Below are 26968 nucleotides of genomic sequence, written 5' to 3'. Positions count from 1 at the left end.
CTAGTTACAAATATCTCATTCAAGAACCATTTCTAAAGTGTTTCTTACATTGATAAATCAGAACACAGATGACAACAGTTTAAACAGTGTACATAGAGATTTATTAGAACAAGCACTAATAGCAGCAGTGTACAGAGTGATGGAGACAATGTACTGTATGCGCCGAACAATAATAATTATACAATTGCACTTCTTCAGAGATCTATTAGAAAATGCTTTTCAGTAAACAGTTTCCCAAATCTAGCATTGTTTGGATTTGCCTCTGAGGAAAAAAATACAAAAAATATGCTTTTTTTTTTTCTTTTTTTTTTGGTAAGGCATTAGCAACATTCATTGGCAGGCTAAACAAGTCATTTGTACATGCATTATCCAATTACATTGCAACAGGTAAAAGAGCATCATGTTTCCTCAAAAACTAGAATTGTCTGTGTGGTTTTTGGACACAACATTCTGGTAAATCCGGCTTGGCTTAAAGGAAACAGATGACATCTTTTGTTACATTTTAGAGCACAACATAAACTACAGCATAGCCAAATTCACCTTTATTTCCTACCAAAAGCTGTAGGACTTCCCTCGGTTGGAGCTGGTATTATGGGTATTGTGTATGCCACATACATCAGTGGGATAAAGTCTTAATAAAAATAATTTCCTTCGCTTACTTTTCCCCCCACTACCACCTCCCTGAATCGTGTGGCCAAAAGATGCTCAACTGTCATCAACTTTAACTACTATATGAGCCTGGTTTTTATTGCATGAGAGGTAGTCAGCGTGAGGCCTCGTCTGCATTCTCCATTACTACAACAGCATGTTCAAAACCAACTTACAATGCAAAGACATAGAACAAGTGTTGCAGCTGCATTATATGGGAACTTAAAAATGCATTTTTTTACTGCTACTTCCTGGCTAGGTTCAATCTCTGAAGTAGCCAGAGAACTTGATATACCAAAAAAAGCAATTCTATTTATATGCTAAAGCCTACAAGGAGAGAGGGGAGGCACTTTCTCACATTCATGCTTTTCTAGATTGAAATTAGGAGTGTGCTCTTAGTTAGCCACCCCCTTCTTCACAAATCAGAAAGATTAGTCTCCTTTTTTGATTGGCACACAGTACTAACCACCCTCACTCTGGGCTGGCACCATCCTGGGTAAAGTACAGGGAAACAGGAACTGCAAATATTCTTACAATTCAGCTGCCAGAGTGAGACATAATATAATGAATTATCATTGATTTAATCTCCTTTCTTCCAAAGGCCATAAATAATTGAGCTTTGCAGATACATGAAGTTAACTGGTTTTTAAATACTAGATGCCCCAGAATAAGGTTTCAAAAAGCAAGAGAGTCAAAGGAAAGTCAAATATATTGCTCTGACTGACAAGCAGCCAAACCAGCTGTATTTCACACATTTATCTTCCACAAGACAGTGCACATGTTCAAAATCAAGCTTAAGTGTAACTAGTTGAATAGCTAGGCTTGAGAGCATGTTAGGCCTACGGCTGAAATTGATTTGGACAGCTAGATCATCCACTCACCTGGGAGCTCACTGAGCTCAATGGAGCACCAACAGCAGCTCAGCCTCATCTGCGTATGTGCTCATTTCGTTGAGCAGGTAGGAATTAAAAATCAAGTACCACAAAGCCCGGTGTAACCAGGTACATTGTTTTGATTTCTTAGGATGTCACTGTTAAGCGTTTCCATTTTAACTTTAGTATCTATATATTTTAAACTGAATTCAACGAGACTATTTCAATGTTTATGTTAAGTACATATTGATGCTTGTGCAAGATCAGAGTCAAAGCAGATGAAGCAGAAAAAAAAAATCTCAAATGCGCATTGCTGATTAGCTCTTGCATGTGAAATAAAAGTCTACAGATTTGCAATATACAAATTATATCCCAACTATTTTATTCCTTAGCTGATGATGCTTAGTAACTGTAAGCAATACAATTGATTTTACAGGTATGATTACAGTCAGTATTTGGAGTCAGAATTAATAAGATGTAAAGAATACTCATCATGAAAGATACCCAAAACATGTGAATAGTCAAGCACAAATGAATGCATTTGCAAGAAAGCAATCAAGATCAATCAAGAGGTTTTCTTTTTAAATTTTAAATTACTGAACATACTATGAAGGACTAAACTTGCACTTTAAAAAAGTGTGATACTTCGAGTAGTTTATATAGTTTTCAAAACAAATATTTGCAAATTGATTTTCTATTGAGTTATTCAGAAATTACGGTACTGACTTTTTTTTTCCCCCAGTGTCCTTTTCTTCTTCATCTCATTATGGAAGTCCACAGTGAACTTCTTAGCATAGAATTAAGGGTGCTGCAGGTGAGGTTTAATATTACAGTGCTCAAAAAATAAACATTTGGGTAGCTGGGTACATAAATACTTGCTTTTCTTCCTTTTCTTTCTTTCCCTTAAGTAACAGTTTTCTATTGCTTTTGAACAACAGGACAAATTTTGTCTGGTGCATCTAGGAACACAGACCCTTCCCAATTAAAGTCTGTTACTTCCCTCTAAAACAGACACTGTGGATCCAGCACCCAAAAGAAATACTGGCTCTGTATGTTAGGCTTCTAGAAACAAACTATTTGCCTTTACAATTCATTTTAAAACCCACAAACCAACTTTCTGTATACCTTTCTAGCTGACATAATAGCATAATCACAGTGGAAGGACTCTGAGGACCTCCTTTTACAAGTATTCTACACAAAGAGGTGTACAAGAAATCAACAGATTTGGGGGTTTTATTGTAGAATAAGCACAGGCATATGGGTAAATCAGCAAAGAATGCTTTTTATCTATTTAGGTTTTGACGTTTTGGCCTGCTAAAGAATTGATGCAGGGCTGTTTCACATTAGAAATTAAAGGCTGTTAAAAGCAAAGAAGTTCAGTAAGGCAATGTAAAATTTACAACTAATCTAAACCTTACTCTTCTAATGGCATTCTCAGAGTCTGAGCAACGTATCAATACTAAAATTTACTACATTTCATACATGTGCGTATGGGATCTAATCTCACAAAAAAAGTGTGACATTATTCCCAATTCATATTAACTTTGTGCAAAAATGAAAGAAAATACAGAATACTTTGCTGTTGAAATACTGAGAAATCGTAAGTCATCAAACAGTTAATTATAAAAAAGAAAATAGATAAAGACCCAGTGAAGAGTCTTGCTACTACTTACAACGAAGAAAATATACCTAATATCCTAATACAGAACTATCATAATGATCCCTCTGGATACCACAGTAGTTTAATTCTATGATGGCTGTTTACGTGCTAAGTATTCGCATCATACAATCTAGCAGTAACAGATAAAGAACGAGAAGTTTTTTATGCATTTTGGTGAAGGAAAAGATTTCAAACATCAGATGCTAGCAGCTTGATTTCTGACTCATTTTATAATAAATAATGTAGACATATATCAATAAGCAAAGAAGAGTCACATCCAGAAAAGCCACTGGTACTTCTTTTTGGATGAAATTTTAGTATGAACTACAGATCCACCCTGCTGTGAGAGCTGGAGATTTAGCAAGATCTGAGCATTAGGTGCAAGACAGAAGCACCACTCCTCATGTCTGTGGAGCTCCAAACATCGTTTAATTTTTTAAACTTAAGCTTCACATGTAATTAACTCTTAGTGAGGTACAAATGCCTGAAAATAATCAGTTTAGAAATAATTATAAAGGGACAAGTACGATGCTTTTGCTAATCAGAGGAAAAGCTTAACTAAGGTAGAAGTTGCTGTCTTTGTGTTTATGCCTGCAAATCAAAATATACTTATCAGTACTTATTTCTCAGTTCATAGTCAGGTCTAGTTTAAGACTCAGCTGAAAATAAAATTCATTGTGATCTGAATTTGTTATACTATATTTCAACCACCAAGGAATACGAGTAACATTCATTTCAAGAACTAAATAGATCTAATCTCAAATTTGAACCATAATTTCAATGTTGATTCAAGAGAGGTGACAAAGCAAGTTAAATACGGTTATGTATAATGTTATTATTGGTGCTCCAGTTTTAAAATATTTTATAAAATGTTAAGCAAATTAAAATCTAATTGAGGATTTCATCTGTATTTCTTCAGTACAGTTAAAGAAGCTATCCCGATTTTTCCCTTGCCTGGAAAATACTGAGGATTAAACATATTCTTTCGTTAATGTTACTGTACTATTCCTTGTTCAGGTGAATTTAATAAAGGAAGAGAGAGAGCATTCATCACAGGACTACTAGAAAAGAAACCTGAATTTGCAGTCCTGAGTCTGACACCGATTGTCCTGAGTGGACCTGACAAATCAATCCCTGGGCCACAAGTGTAATCTGTCACACAACCACAGAAAAAGATGTTGCATGTGCGGCTACACTGACTGGCACAAGGAGCAAGTACCTCAGTGAAGAAGTAGGTTTGGTTGAATATTTATCACTGTGTATGCTGCTCTTGTATAGCACTTAGATCAGTTTGCTGCTCTGGGTGTAAAAGTTACCCACTTCCAACATTTTGAAGGAATCTCCTCACTTCTTCCCTTTTTGCATCCCTAATATTCTGGGACACCAACATTATACATTAGCATAAGCTATCCCTCTTTCATTATTGCAGACCATTAAAAGTAGGAGTCAACATGGAAATATGTTTTAGTGTTTCACAGGAGACAGCATCTGGATCATTGCTCCAGGAGTAAGAAGAAGTAGCTTCACCATACTTCAATGAATTATTCATAGGTCAAGAGAGAATATATTACACACTCATGATTATATATTCCAACTTTATGGTTTCCTTCTTTATAAAATATGTAACTCTCTTTCTCCACATCACCAATGCACCTTCAGCCAAATGCTGGCCACAGTCATGATTTATAAAAGGAATTAAAACTTTTCTTCACCTTCAGAATTAATTCTGAGCAAATGTCACCAATCTTCCCTTTTCCATGCTGTCACGGATCAGTGGAAAGAAAAGTGGTATTAAGATAACCTGCCTGAAATTGATTCAACAGCTCTGCTAACATTTTAGTTCATAAAAGTTAGAAAACTTTATTTTGTTACAGTTATGCCATTGACAGAGCTCCTGTGATTAGTTTCACTATTCCCCATTGTAGTCCCTCCTTCCCTTTTCTTTTCTGAGGTTTTTTCCAAGATCATTAGGAGGAAAAAGAGGAAAAAAATTAAAGATATGATGAGTTTATAACACCATGAAACCCGACAGAGGAGGACATGGGTATATAAAACACCTACAAGTACATTGCTATCACTTTTAAACTTGCAAGATACCATATAAAATCCTTTCATGAAGGGACTTTCCAGTTTAGGGGAAGAAGGACATAGATTACACCAAAGCTAACAAATCAAGGTGTTTTACGTTCCCTAGTTTAAAGAGCAAACAATGTATTTGCTTTTCTAAGTGGACCCCTTACAATAGATAGTATCTGAAAACAAAATAAATTGCTATAAAGAAGCCATTTCTCTGAGCTTACTGGGACTTGCAACATTCTTATGGATGCCATTCACTGTTCTAATGGAGCTCAGGGAGGTAGCCTTCCCAGGAATAATTAAACCTTTATTAACACAGTCTAGATTCTTCTGTTAGAACAACAGCAACCTTTTTCCATGAAACTACTGAGTGATACCAGAACTATAATAAAAGTAACCAGAGATAATGGTTTTAAACTGAAAGAGGGTAGTTTTAGATTTGATATAAGGAAGAAATTCTGCCCCATGAGGGTGGTGAGGCACTGGAACAGAGGCTGCTCAGAGCAGCTGTGGATGCCCCATCCCTGGAGTGTTCAAGGCCAGGCTGGAGGGAGCTCTGAGCAATCTGCTCTTGTGGAAGGTGTCCCTGCCCATGGCAGAGGGTTTGGAACTAGATGATCTTTGAGGTCCCTCCCAACCCAAACCATTCTATGATTGATTGATTCTATGCCTGTACCCCAGCCTACCTTGACTTTTATCAATATACGCTCTAAAGATAAAATTCAAGTTTTATACAGTTTTGATGACTGATACTTAATGACAGACAGGAAGAAAATCCAAGATGATATCTTCAACCCCAGCAGCTGCCAAGGTAAGTGGTTATGACACAGTAAGCTTTCTTAGCTTTCTCCCAGGTGTGTGTATGACACAGGGTGACTGGGGAGGCCATTTCAGTGTTTCTTACACACTTCTGTCAATATTAACCTTTCCCCCCAGCTGGAACAAACTCTCTAACTTAAACCCTCCTGTCATTTTTGTGTATCAATACAAACACCCTTCCCCTTCAGGTGGATTTAATCTGAAAACTCTACTTTCACTAAGCAGCCCCAGCATTAGTAATGACATCTAAAATAGAATTAATTCCTCAGATTATGACTGCAGCCAATGGTATGTTAAACAGCTAGTATTTATCTCTGCACCAGACAATATTAAAAATCCTTTAAAACAAGAAGACCAGACAAGCCTTCCCTATACTAATAGGGCTTTGCTAGTGAAAGGAAGTTTTTCAAAACTCACAGAAAATTGGCATATTCAGCCCTCTTGGTTATTATGATCTCCCCTCCCTTTCAGGTATTTCTAAAAATTCAGATTTTTTGAGAGAAACTCTTCAAGCAAGACTGGATTGTGCTGCGCTCCACCTTGCCTGGTGCAAAGGTGAGAAAATCCCATGTTACCTCCATGGGAAACAGAGGGTATGGCCCAGATGCAAGCTCCTCATCATGTGTCCGTGAGGGGAGGACCAGGGCTGGCTCCTAGTGTGCCTTCAGGTTTCTGTAATTTGTTTCCATAAAGCTCTGATAGTGTTCAGTAGGGAATTAAGGGCAATATCTTTCAAAACTGTGTCATGTATATGTACTGCAATACCCAACATATGCCTAGGATGTGCTATTCAAACAACCCACAAATGCCATACAAGATCATTCAGTCAGAAGATCAAAATGAGAAAAATAAAGGTAACATTATTTGTAAGATGAAAGGAGTATTATAGTGGGAATTCACTTTTAAAGCCAAATAGCAAAAAAACCCTATTTTGTGCAACTTAATCTGTCCAAAGAATAGGTGTCTAGATGACTTTAATCACAGCCGTACTGCATGAAAATAACTTGTATTCAAATTGTATCTCCCAAAGAGGTAACGATTTCTAATATGCAGAAAAATCTACTATCTTGTTAATACAGACCTATAATAGGAATGAAGTTAAGTCTTTCTAAGACATCATATTTGGTGAAAGTAGCTATTATTATTATTACCCTATCATATCTGCAGTACCAGAACAAGGAAAAATTAAGGTACACTTTCAAAATATTAATTGAAAGTACAGTTCACTATTGTGAAACTAAAGCCGAAGGGTTGTGTATTTTTTACAGAAATAAGTGTTTTTGCAGGAAACACAGGAAAAAGCAAAGGGTATGTCTTTGTAGTGAAAGTTAGAAGTTCTTAAATTGTTTAAAGGTTTATAAATATCAAATGCTTTACACTGATTTTCATCACATACCAAACCTATAGCAATTAAATCTATTTTTCGTGCCTTTCAAAAGCAAATACTGCCTGGATGAATGGAGTAAGGTGTATGGAAAACTTCCCAAATCCCCAGGCTTGAAGGGCATGGATTGATCAGTGGCTTGCGCTCCACTGGCAGCTAGAAATGAGGACAGTCCTGCATGGTCAATTTTGTGACCCATGTCAGTCAACATCTCACTAGTGACCTGGGCAAGGACATAGATGACATACTAACAAGTTTGCAGATTACATTAAATCAGGAGGATGAGATGGCATGTCAAATGGCAGAACTTCAGCCAGAAGGACATTGCTTGGCTTGAGGACAGGGCCAGAAGACATTTCATGAGGCTCAAAAGTGCGAAGTTCTGCACCTGGGGCAGAAAACCCCGTGCTGGGAAGGGGCGGTGGAGCAGCTGCCCTGCGGCAGAGCAGGTTCTCTAAAATTTATCATTTGGATAGAAGCCTCCAGACCTGCCCTCTGTTAACACACTCTCTTTAGAAACAGCACAAAATATGTCATGATGTCCCCCAAGGTTACAAGAAAAAAAAACTATAAAAGATTTTGCAGAGAATCCAGAGGATTCTATACTATAAAAGATGCTTTATGGTACATCTGCTAGCACTTTTCAATTTCTGACAAAAGACTGCAAATATTTTGTGATACATTGATTTGTGTTTCTTCTACTTACTAATTAAGCAATTTAATACTCAGTAGGCTTAAAAAGTGCCTTCGACGGAAAGATTTAGCACACCACAGATTTTTCTAATTCTAAAAATGTTAATGTTAGTTTTCTTTCAATGACTGTCAAATAAACAATTGTAAAAAATAATTAAATCAGTGATACCATCTTTAGCATTCACTAGGTTTCAGTTTGCATTGCAAATAATGGCATTTACAAAGCACCAGCAGAACACTGTAAAACTAAAGGCCTTGCTTCTGTATCTAAATTACAAACCTACTTTCAAAAAATTTGAGGACTTACAGTTTCTGTCCCTCAAATGTAGTTGCAATCATGCTCACATAATGCTTTCTAATATCACGGTGAACTGCACACAAAGGCTGGAGCATGAGGTGGGCAAATGTTTAATAATGTTGTTTTTAAGGGAAGTGACAGAGAATAATTAACTGCTATTTTGCACACAGCATGCCAATTTGATTCATAGTGTACTGTCATTAAAGCAAGTAGGTTGAAGTTTACCAAAGATGGTTAAAAACCCAAACTTTGATATATTTTCATTTTCTTATAATAATAAGTGCAGAACTAAAAAAAAAAAAAAAAAAAAAAAAAAAAAAAAAGTCGGACTAGGCTCAACTAGGAAAGAAAAAGATATTATTTGAATAATTCAAAATTTTCTTTGGAAGAAATCCCGTTAATCTGCACACAGGTTTTTTTATACCAAATATTCATAAGTGATTAATGAGCAATCACAATTCTTAAAAAGTCTACCTGGCATTTTCTTTAGGCTTTCCTAGTTCTTCCTCATAACAGAGCTGTGAGAAGAACCTGGAATTCATTCATAGCTAGTTGCTCTGCCAGTTGCTTTGTGATACAAACAAGGGGGAGAACTAAAGGCATATTAAATACTCGAAGTAATCTCAGTTCTGTACGAACCTGACTCTGCAAAAGGAAGAAGAAGGCGGAGAGCTTGGCAAGTGTAGCAATCTCCTGAGAAATGTTCAAGCAGCTCTGCGGGCAGGATCGCAAACCTATCTAATGCTTTTTTTAGGTCTCAGTACTGGAATCAACCTTAAATAAAAAAAATTCAAGTGCACTATGTACACTGTGTATGTGCAGAAAGAAATACAGTGTATATGCATGAAATCTAACCTATAATCAGTGCCTGCATGTATAAATACATGCATAAATGGAACACTAGGTCACACCATATGGAACGCAGTTTTTACCTAATAAAATTACTTTTTTCCATTTACTAAAATCTGCCCTCCTACTGCTTAATGTTTCAGAGATCTTCAAGTAGAAAGCGCCAAGCCTTCTCCCACATACGTTAACTGAGGCTTAGCAACATATAAGAGACTTGGTTCTTAATCAAAAAATGATAGAATCACTTTATGAAAACCTGTAAAACATAATTTTACACAAAAGCTATTTTGGCAACACAAGTAGTAGTTGTTAGAGACAACACACAGGAGCCTCTGCCATACTCTCAAATATAAATTTAGATAAGAAAATGGATGAGGAAAAAATGGAGCCAGTAAAGTAAACAATGTGTGTGGCAGAAAATAGTTGCATTTACAGTACTATCCAGCTCCTAGAAAGAAGCCAGAGACCTTCCCCATGAAATATTTCTGTGCTTTGAATGCTGCTGCAAAGCTTCAGGGAATTCTAATTGTATAAACTTTTACAGGGAAATGAGATTCACTGTGAGACTATGTCCTGCCAGTGATAAAAGTGATGATTGCATCTCAGCATCAAGAGCCATTTAGAATAAGAACTTTCTGACTAGCAATTCATGTGCATTTATCACAACTGTCTCACGTTCAACCAGTTCACAATTTCTCTTCAGTCTGATTATACAGTCAGCTTCCCAAAGCTAAAGCATGTACAGATCTCACTCCTCTAAAATACAGTTAGATGTTTTGTTGTCTTTTGATTTTAACTAATGCAGGTTCTCCAATATTCATATCATGATAAAATCTAGTGCTTTAAAAATCTGCCCTTCGCACAAGCCTAAGCATACGTATTTTAAAGTTACTTACTGTACATCTTCGTATTTTGTTTAAGGCATGAACAATGGCATATGAATGGGAACAGCTTCCAGAAAAGCATATCTTTTTGACAAAGGCCAGTCCAAACACATCACATCAAAGGACTGACCTGAAGCCAGAAATGACACTGTTGTAACCCAAGAGTTTTTAACAAAAATAGTTGAAACAAAATGGAATTTTTCTCTTCTTCTTTTTCTTTTTTTTTTTTTTCCCATTTAAATTACATTACTCTTAATGTCTGTTTAAAGCACCAGTTGCAGTTTTGCATTTACCATCTCTTCTGAGTGACTTTGGATAACTCATCTGCTTCTTTTATTCTGAATTTTCAGTGTATTAAACTTCAAAACGTTTCTGTTTCTTTTTTTCTTTTTTTTTTTTTTTTTTTAATGGCTGCTGCAAAATTAAAAAGATCCAGAAGTGGTCAGGGGCCTGGTCTAATGCACTTTCAAAAGTCCATTATAAAGATGAATATAAATGCAAATGACAGGTTTTTCTGCAGACCCACAAACCACGCTTAGCTAAGAAACATATTGTGCATAGTTATTTTTTTTCTTCAAAGTGATATGTTTACTAGATCTACATTCTGAGTTTACCAGAGTATGGGAATTTCTACTTTACTAAAGCCAGGATCCTTTCGCAGCTCCCAGTAGGTGTCATTGGTAACCCAGGCTTCTCTTTGATTAGCGTCGATAACTTTCCTGTAGAAAGGGAAAAAAAGAGGAAAAAAAAAGTTCTGACCATAAATCTCTGTTCTTATGCAATATGAAACCTTTCTGATGCAACCGAATACTGAACCTGATTTCATATTTCTAAAGAATACAAGAACAGTCAGGAGTTTAAATATAAAAATCAACCTCTACCTGTCAGAAGTGGAAGGTTTAGAACAGCCAAGATTGCAAATCTGTTGCCTGATCCCTGCGAGCAGGTCTTAGAGCCACATACAGCATCTTTGGCCATTACAGATTCTGATTATGTGCAGGGGATCAACCAAAAGATCTAACTTGCAGAATCCTAGTGTTTTACCATGTATTTTATTTCCTCTCTATTTTGCTCATCTTCCACTACAAAACTGCACCAAACACATTCAATCTTTTCACTTTAAAGTCCTCACGCTAAACATGAGGCTATTTGGTATGACTATCCCTTGTTTCAGAAGAATGCTTAATTAAAAACAAACAGAAAAAAACACCCTCCAGTCAAAATTAAACTGTAATTTAAGTCTCTCTCTATATATATGTATATATATATACACATATTACAGACGTATGTATGATGTTGTTGTTTAAGTCACTATTTGGTAACTTGTTTTTGCAATGACTTAAAATAACATAGTTCTTACATCCGAACATTATACTTCTATGGCACTTTGGAGTTCAAAAAACATTGACCAAGGGGTGCAGCAGACTTGTACAGCTGTTGCTCATTGTAAGAAAATGATGTTTCAATTATGAATCTTTAAACTATGTAAAAATTGCTTCAGGCAGAGATCAGGTATCTGATTATTTTTCTTTAAACTGCCATTTTCCAGGCTTTCACAATTAACAGACCACATCGGTGATAATTCTTGTAGCTCTTTGTCCAGTCACACTACAGGAAACAGAGAATTACTACTGAAATGAATTGACTCACTTAAAAAATTTGGGTACATATTCAATGCTGTTTTCTTCCATGTACCGCCTCCGACCTCGCTGGAGTTCCTCTATTCTTTGTTTCTCTGATGCTGCTGCTTCTATGTTGCCTTCCTCCAGAAGCCTGTGTGAATAACAGCAGGTCCTATAGCAATCACACAGTGTCTAGAACAAGGGATTTTCTAGCACAATCATCACAAAAGACCAGCAGAAGCCAAGCCTGTTGTCTATGTTGTACCCGCTTTCAGATCTAGTCATTACCTTGTAAAATAAGAATAACCAAGGTGTGACGCCCCAGCTACATGTATCTGACCTATAGCCTAAGGCATACACTTTCTTCAGTAACTTACACATGTCACAAACATTGAAGTACTATGAACTGAGAATTGGGAGGGAATTAATGTTGCTGCCATTCTCAGCAGGAGGGCACAACATTTCAGAGCCTGTCTTTCCAGGTTGGTATGAGGAATCCTACTTCTGCCTAAAGATCACACTATAGCTGCACTGTCCCAACAAGATGCTTTCTATAATACTTTCCCTCAACTGGGTAAAGCAGAAATTTGACCGCAATGCTGAATACCTTCTCTGCTAGCAGAATCCTCCAAAGCTTAGTTCAGACTGTAGTGAAGACACACACAAAATTCAATACTCAGACAAATCCAACCTTAAAACCACCCAATGTAAGTGTATAAATGAGCATTCTTGCCTTTGATCTGGTCTGAATCGCGCATCTGTTCTAGGAAGAAGATCTTTCAGTAAAGGATCTAGTTCATTGAGCTCAATAGCAAACCTCGTGAAGCCATAATAACGTTCATAATTGGTTGGCATGGAGCCTGTAGGAGTATGTGTGAGAAAGAAAAAAAATTTTTTAACTATTACTCTAAATATGCAAGATATTAATTTCTTTACTAAATTATAACAGCAAAAATATTAATATATTTTACTCTTACATACAATTAAAAAGTATCAAAACATTCACTAAAAATTAATTTCAAATGCCCATCCTGCAGAACTTGTAATTACAAGCTAATAGACTCAAAACTTATATGGTCTTCCTTCCTTTTAAAATAAAAATTACCGTTTTAAAGATTTTCAAGTTAAACACAGTTTCCTGTTTGCCGGAAAGTGGGCTTATCAAATATCTGTGTAAAAGCTAACCTTAACTGATCTGCAGTTAATTTTGGCATATAACACTCACTTGCAGACTGACTCAGCACTGCCCAACACCATCAGCACTAACGGCACACAGAGTAGACATTGCAGAGAGTAGGGTGTAAAGTAGGGTTCAAACTACTGTCACTACAGAGTAGGGTTCAAAATACTAACAATAATGACAATTCCAGGATAATCACTCTCCATGTACGAAAGATACTGTAGGTGCAAAGGATGGCTAATTCAACCTCAGTGTCTCTAGGCAAGCAGTAAGTTGAAACCAGCTCCTGAAATCACAGGAGCTTGCCGTCTCTGAAGACCAATCCTTTAGGCTAATAAAGCATGAAGACCACAAGCTCAATTAACTGGCACATGAATCTTGAATTCTTGAATCCAGATACGCTACCCTGCTCTCAGTGAGAAGGCAGGCAGGCCCGGACATACAATTATTTTTCTTAACTTTATTCCTATGTGGACACCAAGACCCCAGAATATTTGACCAGGAGTCAGACTAAGATGCAGAAGACTATGCCCTGTAAGAATATGTCCATTTACTATTATCATAAACTGATGTAAATTCTTGTTTATTTGACCAATACTTTGTACGTCTCCAGTAGTATTTTGTGTATTTAAACTAATGGCTAAGAACACTTTATATAGTTTAGGGTTACACTACAGCGCCTGCCAGAGTTTACTACAAGCTTCTTACCTGGCCTCCATATACATTTGGCTGAAGGTGCAACCCCACAATAAAGGCCTTCATGCCACTTTCCAAAAAGGCGATGAACCACCTTCCCTTCTTGATCTATCACAACACCCTGGACCTCATTTACATTTGAATTCCAGTAGTTCACCTGCAAGTTTAACAAAGAATTACTAGTTTACACTGGGTTTTGGTTACCCTTTGTACCAATACAGACACTGCATGAATCTTAGTTTGTGGCACCGACTATCCTAATTTTGTATCAGAACAGCTCACACAGAACCAAAAATATCAGAGTTTCAAATGCAGAAGATGTGAATATTAATTGATTTAGTATAACAGATGAGAAACCCTGAATTATTTGAGATGTGATTTTATTATAAAAGTATTTAAGTTATCTGCACATCTGGGAACTATATTGTTGTTCATTAACCCAAATGCCACAGAATTTAGCAAAAATGACACTTCGAAAGATGCAAGATCATATCCAGCCACGTCTCTTCTTTCTATATGGAGAAATACTGAATATACTTGTACATGTAAGGGAATACTTTGATGGGTGCTTCACACTACTCTTTGCAGCAGGGAAGACATGCAGCCAGTATTACTTGTTAGTTGTTGCTTTCTGTTTCTCTTTTCTGTTTTGCTTTTATTAAACACTTTTCTTTTTTACACCTTCTCCTACTGAGCCAGTTGCCCATTCTCGGAACATCCATCAAAACATGAATTTCAGATTTACGGTAATGCACGATTGCTAACACTGCAGTGGTATTGATGTATTTTGTTGCAATACAAAGATAACTTACTTTCAGGGAAAAGAATTGATAATAACATAGTTATACAGTAACCTGTTTATATATATGGTCCTTGCCTGGATATTAAAATCCTATGAACCCAAACAGTGTTATTTAATCTAAAGAGATAAAATATTGACTACCAAATTCTAGTAAAGGCAGAAGTGAAGTGGCACAGAATTCTACAGTGACGTTGTGTTTTCATTGTGATGATAGAAAAGCTGACATTTCATTTTTAACCTAAAACCAGCAACAGTGTAGCACACAGCTATACAGCAATGCAACACACTGATAGAAAATGTTCAATGGAATTTGAAACATGCTACTTGATATAGCAATCTTAGTTGACAATTCACACATCTACAAATGTTGGTAAGACAAAATGTGGAATGTAGATTTCAGGAATACTGAAGAAACAGCTTGAGGTATGCTTAAACTGTGCAATTTTATGAATATATGATATGTATTAGAATACATGTTACCTTGACAAATGTGAGTTTACAAATGCAAATACTGCTTTTTGTGTTTCTGATAGTTATCTCTCCATAGTGTTCTATCCACCTCCTTCCACTAAGAATATTATGTATGCAAGTAGTGACTTTGTTCCAGACATAGTAGTCTCCGTACCTAAGAACAGATTAACAAGTAGTTGGTAACATCTATTAATCATGATCATCACAGAGAAGAAAGTAAAACATAGCTCCATTATCATAAACACAAGACCATATTTCTCAAAAAGTTAAGAAACAACAGTTTACTTTAATAAAGCACTGGTTCTGAACATGTTACTAATCATCCACAGAGGAGCTCACCTAAGCTCTAGTGCAGAGAACTGAAGAATGGACATTATGAACCGCTAAAACCCTGCACAGCATATTCACTGTCCTCAGAGCATCAAGTGCTTTGGCTCCAGTTCTTTTAAGGGCAGGAGAGTGACCCAAAGATCAGTGTAAAGCCGAATTGATGTTATAAGCAGACAACATAATTAATTCACAAATAGAACAAAACTAATATGGAAAGGAGATAACAGAAAGGAAGTAGGAAGCAGAAGCTCACTGGCGTATCATCCCATTCCCTCTGTAACAACTACTCTGAGTCAGAGCATCTCTATTGTCAAACAAGGGAATTATACTGTACAAAGCACATTCTCCTTCAGGGCTGAGAGGCAAGCAAGACGACAGAAGACACAGATGCTCCTGAGTGTACTGATTTCAATTTCATGAAATAGATAAAGAGGTGAAGTGCGGTGATGCCATACTGGTAGAGGCAGAAGGAAAGGCTGGCTGCAATGTACATGAGCAACAACAGTACTGCAAAACTATCAGACATGTTTGAAGTATCCTCTCCTTGCATATTTTCAGGATTTAGAACTTGCAACCAGTCTTACCTGTGGTGAAACTTCTTCTCTTTACTCTGTCAATGTTTGAGGAACATGCTTTGGCTAATCTACATTTTGATAAATGACCTTACATTGTTACTAGTAGTTGTTCTGAGGGAACACTTAGTAGTATTGAGACCCTCAGCAGAGACAATGCTAGCTGCTGGCAGTCCTATATCGCAGCCTTGTTCTGAACAGCCGATCACTACTGCACATGCAAAACTTGGATTCTCTCTTTTAAAATATTTCTATCCCACTCTGTCTGTTGCTTTCTAGAGAGTTTGTATACTTTTCCTCCAAAATCCCAAATGGGTCTTCAGGCTCAAAAATGCTTTAGTATCCCTACCTGTGCACTGGGGAGAGATTTGAGCCAGGCACTAGCTATTACCAGTACAATTCCTGTGATGTCTGCATACACTTCCCCCAATCCATTCACAAGGCAGCAGAGATTAGATTGCAGCAAAGATTGAAAACAAAAGGAAAAAAGACAGTAGCTTACTTTGGAAGAGTCACATTCAAGGTTCCAACTGGCAGGATTTCCATTGATTTCCCCCAGAATTTGTTTTTCCACCTGATATCTGAATATAATAGTGAAAGATTTACAAAATGGAAAAGAACAAAGTCTCTCCCCGGCAATGATCTGTGTGGCACACTAGATGACCTGTGCAAGATCATCCAGTTTAAAACAGGACATTATGAGGTTGCCATGAAAATACAAAAGAAAACAAAGCAAAAGACTAGAAAATAACATTAGGCCAGAAAAACTACAGATAAGTTTGACTTTCTTCTAGGAGTCATGCCTTAGCTACATTATTGTCAAATCTCTCATTAAAACATTCAATACAAATTAAATGTATATGCCAGTAGATACAAGGAAAGGAAGAGCTGCTTGTTCAACTGTGTAAAAAGAACTGCTTGTGTTTGTAAGAAATAATTATTTTCTTGGTTAAAAGTTTTTAAGCAGAAAAGTATAAACAGACTGCAAGTGACAAGGGAAGTTGTATTATAACACATCTGCTCACTCTAAAGATTGAGAAATTGGAGTGAAATAATTCAGAGCCTCAGAGATACTACAAAAATAGTAAGTACAGAAATTTTGAGTAAGTTCCAAATGCAAAGCTCAGCTTGTACAGACGAAGATTTTACTTGCTAATAAAAAATGAGTTTATGCTTTTGAATTAAAGAAGTATACCTTGCCAAAACACAAAGTTCTTCGATTCACAGTGACAGGCCGAAATGGGAGGATGGTGGCTAACCTGGAAAACAGTTTGTCTGAGTTAAAAACAAATAATTTTTGTTTCTAAGACAACAAAATTGTTACTGCAATATGAAAATACTAAATATCCCACACTATTAATTAGCCTATGAAAAGAGATGCAACTTAAGTTTGTACTTGAAATGCTTCCTTGTGATTACTATAAAAATATATACCTTCTAGCACTTAACAAAGTTCACTCATACTAACAACCTTTCTTTACTACTAAAAAAGCAAACCATTCTAACCAGAAAGAAAAAACAAAGTTCCTCTATGAAATGAAGAAACCAATATCTAAATCTAAACAGGAGTGTCTATCTGGAAACAAGCTTTACCTGCTCTGAGAAAAATCGAAATCCTTTGTCTTCTCTAATACATTCATAGGTTTCACCAAGCACTGGGTTAAATGGCTTGCTTCCTGCTCTAAAGTATGTAGAGGCATAGCCTGATGCTGCAAAAGCAGCTATGAGAACCTGTGAAAATACAGACAAGAACATAAGTGACAACAGGCAGAGATGCTGGTTCATTTGTGTCATCACTGTGTGATATCAGACAACTCACTCCACACAGAGTGAAATCTGGATTAAGGAAGCATGCCTGAGAGTGAAGCCATATATCCCATTCAGAACCAGTATTAACTGTATTTTTATTGATACAATTTGGTTTTCTTCATGGCCTCAGTCAGTCCCTTTCAAAAGTCTCCTAAAATAACGATCTCGGCGAGATACCATTTTTCTACCTTTGACCAAGCTTAACACTCACGATTTAAAACACAGACGCAGTTCTAGTCTGTGCTGCCAGTAATAAATATTATTGTTTATTTAAGATAGCAAAGTTCTGATTTTTCAGAGAACAGTGAAGAAGCAGGTAACATGTTTACAGCACTGCTGCCACCGATGCTTTGGGTATTCAGCATTTCTGCCAAGTAGTCCCACATGCCTCAGCCTGGGGGTGCAATTTGCATTTTTAAGGTGCATGTTAAAAGTTTGACTCATATCCCCAGTGTTGCACTAGATATCTGTAGCAGAGAAGGGGACTGAATCCACATTTCCAAGGAAGCTTTCGGTTGCACTATGGCTTTTCCTTCCTGAGCCCTCCTGACTCCTTCATTACTCACCTCCCAAGCTTTTCAACAAAGGAGGCAGAGTCCTACAGGGAAACATCCTGCTTTACTCAGTATGAATCTGCCGAGTCCTACAGGATCTCCCATTTTTGAGGGACATAAGGAGCCTTGTAGGAAAACAGCATGCGATGATTAATAACTCAACCCCCTATCATAAGACAAGGCCAACTTCTTCAGTGGCAAGGAAAAAATACCAGTGTTTAGCAGCAATCGGTCTCCTTCAGGCCACGAGAATGTGGCAGTCCATGGACCTGAGCATCTGGCTATGAAAGCCACAGGGAACCTCTCTTCTCCCAGGTATCCACAATGCTGTCAACCCACAGCAGGGAACATCAGATATGCTCAGCAAGAATACTGCTCGCTTTCCCCTAGCAGCCTTTCCCCAAGGAACAGGAGACATGGCAGATCAAAACACCCTGACAGATGAACATACGCTGTCAGTTAAAAAAACAAGACACACTCACAGGGGATCTCGAGTCAGGCTTCCCAGGCAAACCTTGGCTTGGTGTTTTGGAACTTCTCTATTAGAAATTGCCTAGGATAACATCTTATTGACACCAACATTGATCATAAGCCAGCCACAGATTTGATTAGCTCTTGGAGGTTGCTGGACTTGATCACTGAAAGCCAGAAAAGGATGCTGCAGGGTTAGAAACTGCCAATGCCTACAGAGACACTCCTAGAGACTGAGATCAGTCTTCACATCAATGAGTCACAATTGCAGGACTTGGTTTGAAGCCTTGTTCAGATCCAACCTACCACCTGCAATTGTTCACAGCATTCGTCTCACCCAGCAGGGTGCTCTGTTGTCTGTGGACAGGGAGAGCAAGAGGACCCTGCACAGACCTCCACTGAAACAGCTCTCTCTATAATACAGACATAAGAAGTGCCACACTACATTTATTACCATGCGTTCATAAGGATCATCTGTTTCAGCAGCCTTGTCCAGGAGTTCACTGTATTCCAGCTCTTCACAAAGATGTTGCAAGGTATTCAGAGGTTCATTTAGCTCAACTGGCATGGATACTTTGGAAAGATCTTTGCCAATGTTATTTCTCAAAATATTCCACAGATTGATGTTACTTGTGTCAGGGCTGGGAGCTGGGAGACAAGTTCTCCGTCCATTCCTGAATGCACCTCCTGTTAGCTCACCATTAAGAACTGGAAAAGAAATAAAACTATCATAATAAGAAAGCACCAGATTAAGAAAAACAGATTTATCCATTGAACCAATTCACGGCCAAAACAAACAAGCACAACTTCACTGATTTCAGCTGAGTTGGTCTTATACAGACATGCAGTAAATCTGGTACACGAACATAACCAACATAATTTCCCAAAATTTAAAACATAGTAGTATACTTTGCCGAGAAATGTTGTCTGCAACACTGGTATTGTCTTCGGATATGTTATCACTCACATCACTGATATAAGATTCATCATCAGAAGCCTAAAACATAAATAAAATACTAATTAAGTCAAATACATATAAAATATACTAACAAATTAGACAAAGATAATTAATTGAAACACAAATATTCAAAGAAACCATCTCTACCCAATTAGAGCTTTTAACTAAATCAACTGGATGTTTCAATCAGCCCATATTGCCAATGCACAAGAAGTGTAAAACAAATGCCATGCTCTCACCATGTTTCTCATTTCCTTGTTAAGAAGACAAATACAGACATAAAATTTGCAAAAAAGGTGACTTCAAATGAGATCAGAGATGAACAAAAAATTGACAACATAATGCGCTGGGGATAGGAGGTGAGAAGAGAGAGACAGATTTGTGTTCTTTATAAAGAAAAAAACAAGCAATAAAATGCAGCCTGTGTTTCAGCAAAAAAAAAATCATATAAACATTGACATATCATTTCACAAAACAAGAACTACATCAGTGTTAAGACTATTTTTGAGTTTTTTATTTAACTCTTTTTTTTCCCCAGAAATATTGTTCTGAAAATATTTTACAGAACTTACTTATGACAGAATATTTATTATAAGGCCTATACCATTTAGGAGTGATTTTGTAAAGTTTCCATTTTGTTTATACCATGCACACACACCCATTTTCCACACTGATATAGACAATCCAGACTATTGAACATAACACGTACTTTACACCTGCCAGAAGCAATACAATAAGGAACCATTGCATTCTTTAGATGAACAACTATAGCCATGGTTGTGCCAACTCGTGGCACATGAGCAATCCTTGTCAGAGAGAAAATATGATGGCACGCTCTTATTTCTTCTTACAGAAGAGTTGGGGCAGACCACAGCACTACTGTAGCTTTATTAAAAGGTAAGTTAAAAATAATTTTTTTTAATTGAAGAATTTATTCAGGAAAGGAACATGATCCAGGAGTCTAAACTGTATCTGCCTGCTTCAACTTTGACTAGAGCGAGGAAATTTTTCATTATTATGTCTACTTCTCTGATTACAGAGAATAATTTTATATGCATATTAGAAGAATTTTTTAAAAAATAATACTTTAGTTGACTGCATAGATAGACATAATTTCTCCTGCTTATGTCATTCTAGCAAGGACATGTACTGAACAACAGCTACTGATACAAACTATTTTCAACTCATTTTTCCACTTCAGGGAACTTCTGCATTCCATCACAAGGGAGTCTCAGGTTCATTCACCTACACCTTACACAGTCTGATACCTTTTGTTCTAGGTAGCATTACAAAAAAAAATCATACAGTAATGGTAGCAATATGGAAATCTGTTGGATAGCAAAGCTGCAGCATGCTGTCAGAGCCTACCTCGTTTTCTGAGGAGCTGGCAGAGAGAAGCACCTCCTGTGCATCAAAGAACTCTGAAATGGACTCAGACATCGAGAGCCTGCTCTCGTTAGAAACTTGCTGAGCCAGTGGCAAACTGACATGAATTTGCTCACCTGTCTGGAAATAAAGCACAGACAATTAAAGTATTATTTCTAATAGAAAAGAAGTATGCATAGAAGGGGTAAATCACCTGAATAATTTTTCTATGTCAACTATAAGCACAGATAGTAAAGGCAGCATTTTATTAAGGCTTTGTGTGTACTAACAATTACAAAACAAACTGCATTTTGAGCACTGAGATACATCTCTTCATTTGAGGCCTGCTCAGCATCAACTGCTAAGTTTTAGCAGCATGAATAATCACAAATCTAGTTCTGTATCCGGAGTAATTATTTTGTGGACAATAGCTGGACTGTGTCAGACAAGTTCAACCATGAAACTCAGATGAAAGGTCACCTGGTGATAATAAATTACATCACTGGGAGGTAACTTTGATACAACCAAAACTAAAATATAAAGATTTATAAGGTCAGGGAGTTATGAGTTACTTTAAAAATAAATGCACTTGAGAACCAGCTTAGTAACAAATACTTGAATATTTAGGAGGATGGCTATAATATAGATTTTTGTGCTTTTATCCCATGTTTGTACTCCAAATCTCATTTGAATTATGCCATTAACACTGATTCAATACTACTAAAGGTAATGAACTCTCTATGTTTTATTATAAAGAGAATTTAACAGCAAAGGCAAGGGTTCAAAATTGTGTACACCAGTAGGTGGGCTAGCTAATTTAAATAGTGGAACATATCTTCCTCTTCCTGCTATTGATGGGAAGGACACCAGGTTTCAATGTGTTACCCTACAGGCTATCGCTTTAAGAAGGGCAGGGGGTGAAATGATGTTTCTCTCCCTGTACCATTCCACCAACAGAGCTGCTTGTGTGGAGGGAAACAGGTTTCTAGCTTAATCCCTTTCTTTATACAGCATGTAGCTTCTGGGAGATAATACAAATGAAACTAATGAAGCCCTTCTAAACACAGTTAACTCTTTGGATTGCAACTCCATCCCCATTAATCTTCCTAACAAAGTCCTGCAAATGGTTTTGTTGAGATCTTAATCCTGTAGAATTATTCTATATAGTTGCCTCAAAATGCACTAACAAAAAAAAAAAACAACTTAAACAAGCCAAGAGGTCAAAAAACACTCCCTCATTTCTTTTTCACTAGGCTTTATAAGCTTGTAGATGGTTTATTATGTTTGATAAATTATAATGGAAACAGAAGCTCATTTCAGTTAAAATTTTCAGGTTTTGTTAAACTAGTGGGACTTGGAAAAATACACATGCCCCTACCTGAAAAAGATGTTTTGTTAAACTAGTTTTGTTAAACTAGTGGGACTTGGAAAAATACACATGACCCTACCTGAAAAAGATGCTCACACAGGCACTATTTGCACACTGCAAGATTATGTATATAAAGCAATCACAAAAAGAAGTAAATGAGAGATCTGCGGACCTCTTTGAAAAACTCCTTCAGTCGGAAACACTTGTACCAAAACAATGATTTACATATGAAAAAGACATAGCTAATCAACAAAAAATACAAAATAGAAGGAATGGTAATTGCTCAGAACTCCACTGTAGATTGCTGTGCTGTGGCACCGCTTCACCTCTGTTTCCTGTTGCCAGTCTCCAACATGCCTCACTCTTGGAAAAATTGTTTGGATGTTTTCAAAAAGCAAATAAACACAAACAATTAGAAACATACCTTAACTTTTCTTTCTTGTTGGAAGAAATAATTAGGAGACAAGAGTATTTTAATTGAAATGGCATAAGGATAGAAAAATAATAGTGGAAATGACAAATGAAAGATATTTTTGCTAAAATGCAAGCAGAATGGCTGTCAAAGTGACCACATTAATTGTAACCTATTACAGCTCGCAAATTCAGATTTGTCCTTTTCATGAAGGAACCTGATTTGTTATTAATACAAATGTTTGGTAATCTGTTGACTGATGAAAGCAAAACAAGACTAGATGCAGCAAACATGATATTAGTATAGTGCTTCGTTCATAGACTGAACGTTTAGTTTTCAGCAGTGCCACTCAAGATACTAAACATCAGACCCTTTAGCACTTGCAACTTCAGGCCATTAAATACGAAATTGTTCTGTTGATTTGACAAGAAACTAAGATGCAGAGTTGATCAGCTTCTGTGCTACATTCAAATACAGTAAAACCTTAGTAATTCCCACAGCAAACAACTAATATTCCAAACCTGGATTCCTTCCCTGTTTCTCTACAGAGACCAAACTGAGTTTTTTCATGAGACAGAAGTTTTATGTAAGTGAAATATAATCTCACTTTTTCTATAAAGGAACACTTGCCAATCTGAAAAATTATGCAATTTGTCAGGTGTGTTTCAGCTATTAGTGAGAATTAGCAAGGTTTGATTGTACTCTAAATCCATTAAAGGACAAAGTCTTACCTCATCAGGACTAGGGATAATATTTACACTGACAACCTGATCACAAATAACAGATTCTGAATGTATTCTGTTCAAGCGACTCCTTAGTTCAGCATTCTGGTTGAGAGCCTTAAAATAAAAATTGCACATTTCATTTAAAATTAAAGAGGAAGCATTAAACAGAAAAACAAAACAGAACAAAACAAAACAAAACAGCTTCTTGCTAGCAATTTCCCAAGAAATCACAGAACCTCCTTTCTTCCATTTTTAGAGAGGTACCTATTATGAAATGCTCTCTAACATAATTTAATCTTCTGGTTGGTTTGCCTTCAGTGGTTTTCAGGAGGCAGGAGGGACAGATATTCTCCCACAAAATAACAGTGGCAGTCTGCTTTAATTCTTCAGGTAGCTCTTTGGCAGGTATACTGATGGGTTATGTACATTATGGAAATGGGGAGTGAATGCAGCAAAAAAGAAAGAGACTGCAGAATAACAAATGGGAACTACCTGCAAAATGCCCAAAGAGCCAATTCTTGGTTTACAACTACACAGCCCTTTCTGAACCAAGAATATCAGCACTTAGAGCCTGCAAACGGATAATGCTTTCTTTCCAGCAAAAACAACATACTTGCTGGTATCACTGGGTGTTTGCCCGTCCAGTTCCATCTGATGTATTTGCTTGTGTGTACCCATTTCAAACCACTGATCCACTAGAGCAGGGGTGTCAAACTCATTTTCACCAGGGGCCACATCAGCCTTGCGATTGCCTTCAAAGGGCCGAATGTTAATTTATATACTACTTGCTACTCTAAATTTATATACTACATTTATACAGTCCTAAAATTACATTTGGCCCTTTAAAAGCAACCAGGAGGCTGATGTAGCCCCTGGTGAAAATTAATTCGACACCCCTGCTTTAGAGTGTCACAAATGCCAATAAAATTCAACTGCTCTCTGGTGTCTGTTGACTTTTCTCCTTTTTTAAAGCCCAACCTCAATTATAAATTTGGGTGCATATATACATATTGTCTGTTATCTAGAAACAGTCAAATGCAAGATTCTGAAATCCAGAAAAAGTATGTTACATGAACTGACTTAACCATAGTACAAACATCCCCAGCACTGAGATTATATAAAAGAACAACAGACAGAGATACTGTTTTAGTAGAAAATTACTGTTAATGGAGTAAGAATCTTCTTCTGCCTCTCCCTAGTGTAGACTCAGAAATAGATTGTATGAATGTACTGAAACAAAGTAGGACCAAAGTAAAACACGTGAGCTGACACTGTCACTAAACAGTTTAAGTTACTCTATTTTGCTTTGTTCTGAAATGGTCTGGACATGTTCACAGTTACCATCTACCAGGAAGCAAAGCTGCTGACTAACAGCAGCCTGTCAACAGCTCCTTAAACAGCTCCTTAAACAGATTGGTCAAACCCAGCCAAGTGACTAAGGTCAAATTTCCACTTATTCCCCATTGAGACTATGAACTAATGTGTGACAGTGACTTTTAGACTGACACTGGAGGCTAGGAACAAGAAGAAAATAGGATCACCTGTTTCACAGAATCACAGAATGTTAGGGATTGGAAAAGACCTCAAAAGATCATCTAGTCCAATCGCCCTGCCAGAACAGGAACACTTAGATGAGATTACACAGGAATGTGTCCAGGCAGGATTTGAATGTCTCCAGAGTAGGAGACTCCACAACCCCCCTGGGCAGCCTGTTCCAGTGCTCTGTTACCCTCACTGAGAAGAAGTTTCTTCTCAAATTTAAGTGGAACCTCTTGTGTTCCAGTTTGAACCCAAGTTTCATACAAGTTGTTAATAAGTCTCCAAAGGTCTTAGTTAAATTTGCATGAATAACTAAAAATGGTTACCCTTGTCTCTTGTCCTTAATCTTTCTTCACTACAACACACAGTAATCCATCTGTGTAACATAATATGCATCTGTATCTATAGAAACCTTGTGCATCAGTTTTAATCTCATAGCAAATACCTCCAATTCAATAAGAATAACAGTGTATGAAAATATATACACATTTGGGTGAAGTTCTGTTTGCTTTTAAACTTCTGCTCACATTTCTTGCAGATGCAGTACCCTACACTTCCTCAGAGTAAAAGCTTTTAAGTTTCCTTGACAATTAATTAAAAAATTTGATTTATTTTGCAACCTGAGGACTTACTGTTGTTTTATATCTTCTTCCCACTAAAGCAAATGTCAATTTTTCCTTTGGCTTAAGTGGGAGACGCTAGAGAATTACAGGTGTGTATCTGAAAATCCAATTTACCCATTATTATTCTGTAACCCATGATTCATTTTACAGTTAGAAACATGGATATCTAAAACAATATGAAAATATACGGTCAAAATTTAAAACTTAATTAGGAAAACAATAATATCTCCTTGGCTGTACTGGAAACAGCTCCAAGATAGGTATCTAGGATTTATATAAAAAAAAATTTGGTCCTTTTTCTTTATTTTGGAAAACCAAAACAGACACATGCTTACTGAAGTTAATTATATCCTTCACCTCCACATGCACTGAGCTTAAACCTGTGTCATAACAGAACACATGTCATAGTTCTGGTCAAGAACTTGGCTTTTTCTTGGCTCCTTCTACCTCTGGAAATAGCCAAAATACAAAATAAATAGTGCATCTGGCAGGCTAGATGTGCTTGAAATCAAATCAAGGACATACCTGAGAGAGGGACTGTCTGAGGTGTGCTATTTGAGCATTGTGGCCTATAAGATCCTGCTCTGAAACAATCTGCTTGAGCTTCTCCTTCTCTATAGCTATGCTGTTAAAGGCAGACTTCAAAAGAGAATGCACTAAGCGAAAAGAAAAAAAAAAAAAAAAAGAAAACACATGTTTTCTCAGCAACAGAACTGCACATTGACATCTATCACAATATTTCAGCAATACAGACAGTGAGATTTCCACCCCACAATTACGGAAATTTGAAACAGGGATCTGAACTGCAAGTAATCCATGGAAATTAAGTACAAACACAGCTTGAGATTGGAATGTGCATACCATGTGTTCACACATATGTCATCTGAGCATATTCTTGGTGCCAAACATATGGAAAGGTGCGTACTTGAAAAACCTGTATCCAATGTGTGTTATTTTATTTAATTTTAAAATTTTTCTTTTCAGAGTAACAAAAAAATCAGGTCTCCTAAGACTTAGTATTGCACCAGTAAAGAGGATTACTTGGGTTTTAAACAGTTTTTTGACATTTTTTTAAGACATCAGTCTCCTGTTTTTGCTATGTTACCTAACAAATAGCAAACTTATAATAAACCCTTTTAAAAATAGTATCTTTCAGTCTGTAGGACTGTTAATTTATTGGCAATAAAATGGCATTTCTAAACTACATTCTAGAAATAAGCTCTTCTGTTGTTCCCACTGATGTAGAAGACATTGCCTAAAAATGAATTGTACAACATTGTATGTAGT

At 36.8% G+C, this 26968-nt stretch overlaps 1 protein-coding gene across 6 annotated transcripts in view; it reads right to left on the bottom strand.

Annotated features, from left to right (window-relative positions):
* Positions 1-78: 78 nt before the first annotated feature.
* Positions 79-26968, bottom strand: part of OSBPL6 (oxysterol binding protein like 6) — a 104156-nt gene continuing 77266 nt past the window's right edge. For all 6 annotated transcript variants that reach the window (XM_065069779.1, XM_065069783.1, XM_065069778.1 and 3 more), the window contains 13 exons: positions 26207-26337; positions 23526-23633; positions 21017-21154; positions 19600-19687; positions 19145-19398; positions 17450-17587; positions 17052-17115; positions 16359-16437; positions 14964-15108; positions 13694-13838; positions 12539-12665; positions 11834-11956; positions 79-10902 (listed from right to left, as the gene is read on the bottom strand). In XM_065069779.1, coding sequence (XP_064925851.1) covers positions 10794-10902; positions 11834-11956; positions 12539-12665; positions 13694-13838; positions 14964-15108; positions 16359-16437; positions 17052-17115; positions 17450-17587; positions 19145-19398; positions 19600-19687; positions 21017-21154; positions 23526-23633; positions 26207-26337 — 1649 coding nt within the window. In that variant the 3' untranslated portion in view covers positions 79-10793. The remainder of the gene's footprint in view (positions 10903-11833; positions 11957-12538; positions 12666-13693; positions 13839-14963; positions 15109-16358; positions 16438-17051; positions 17116-17449; positions 17588-19144; positions 19399-19599; positions 19688-21016; positions 21155-23525; positions 23634-26206; positions 26338-26968) is intronic.

The sequence above is a fragment of the Columba livia genome, chromosome 7 (genome assembly GCF_036013475.1).
Source record: "Columba livia isolate bColLiv1 breed racing homer chromosome 7, bColLiv1.pat.W.v2, whole genome shotgun sequence".
NCBI classification, from domain to species: Eukaryota; Metazoa; Chordata; class Aves; order Columbiformes; family Columbidae; genus Columba; species Columba livia.
Note: the sequence above shows the minus strand (reverse complement) of the source record. Positions and strands in the feature narration are given on the sequence as shown.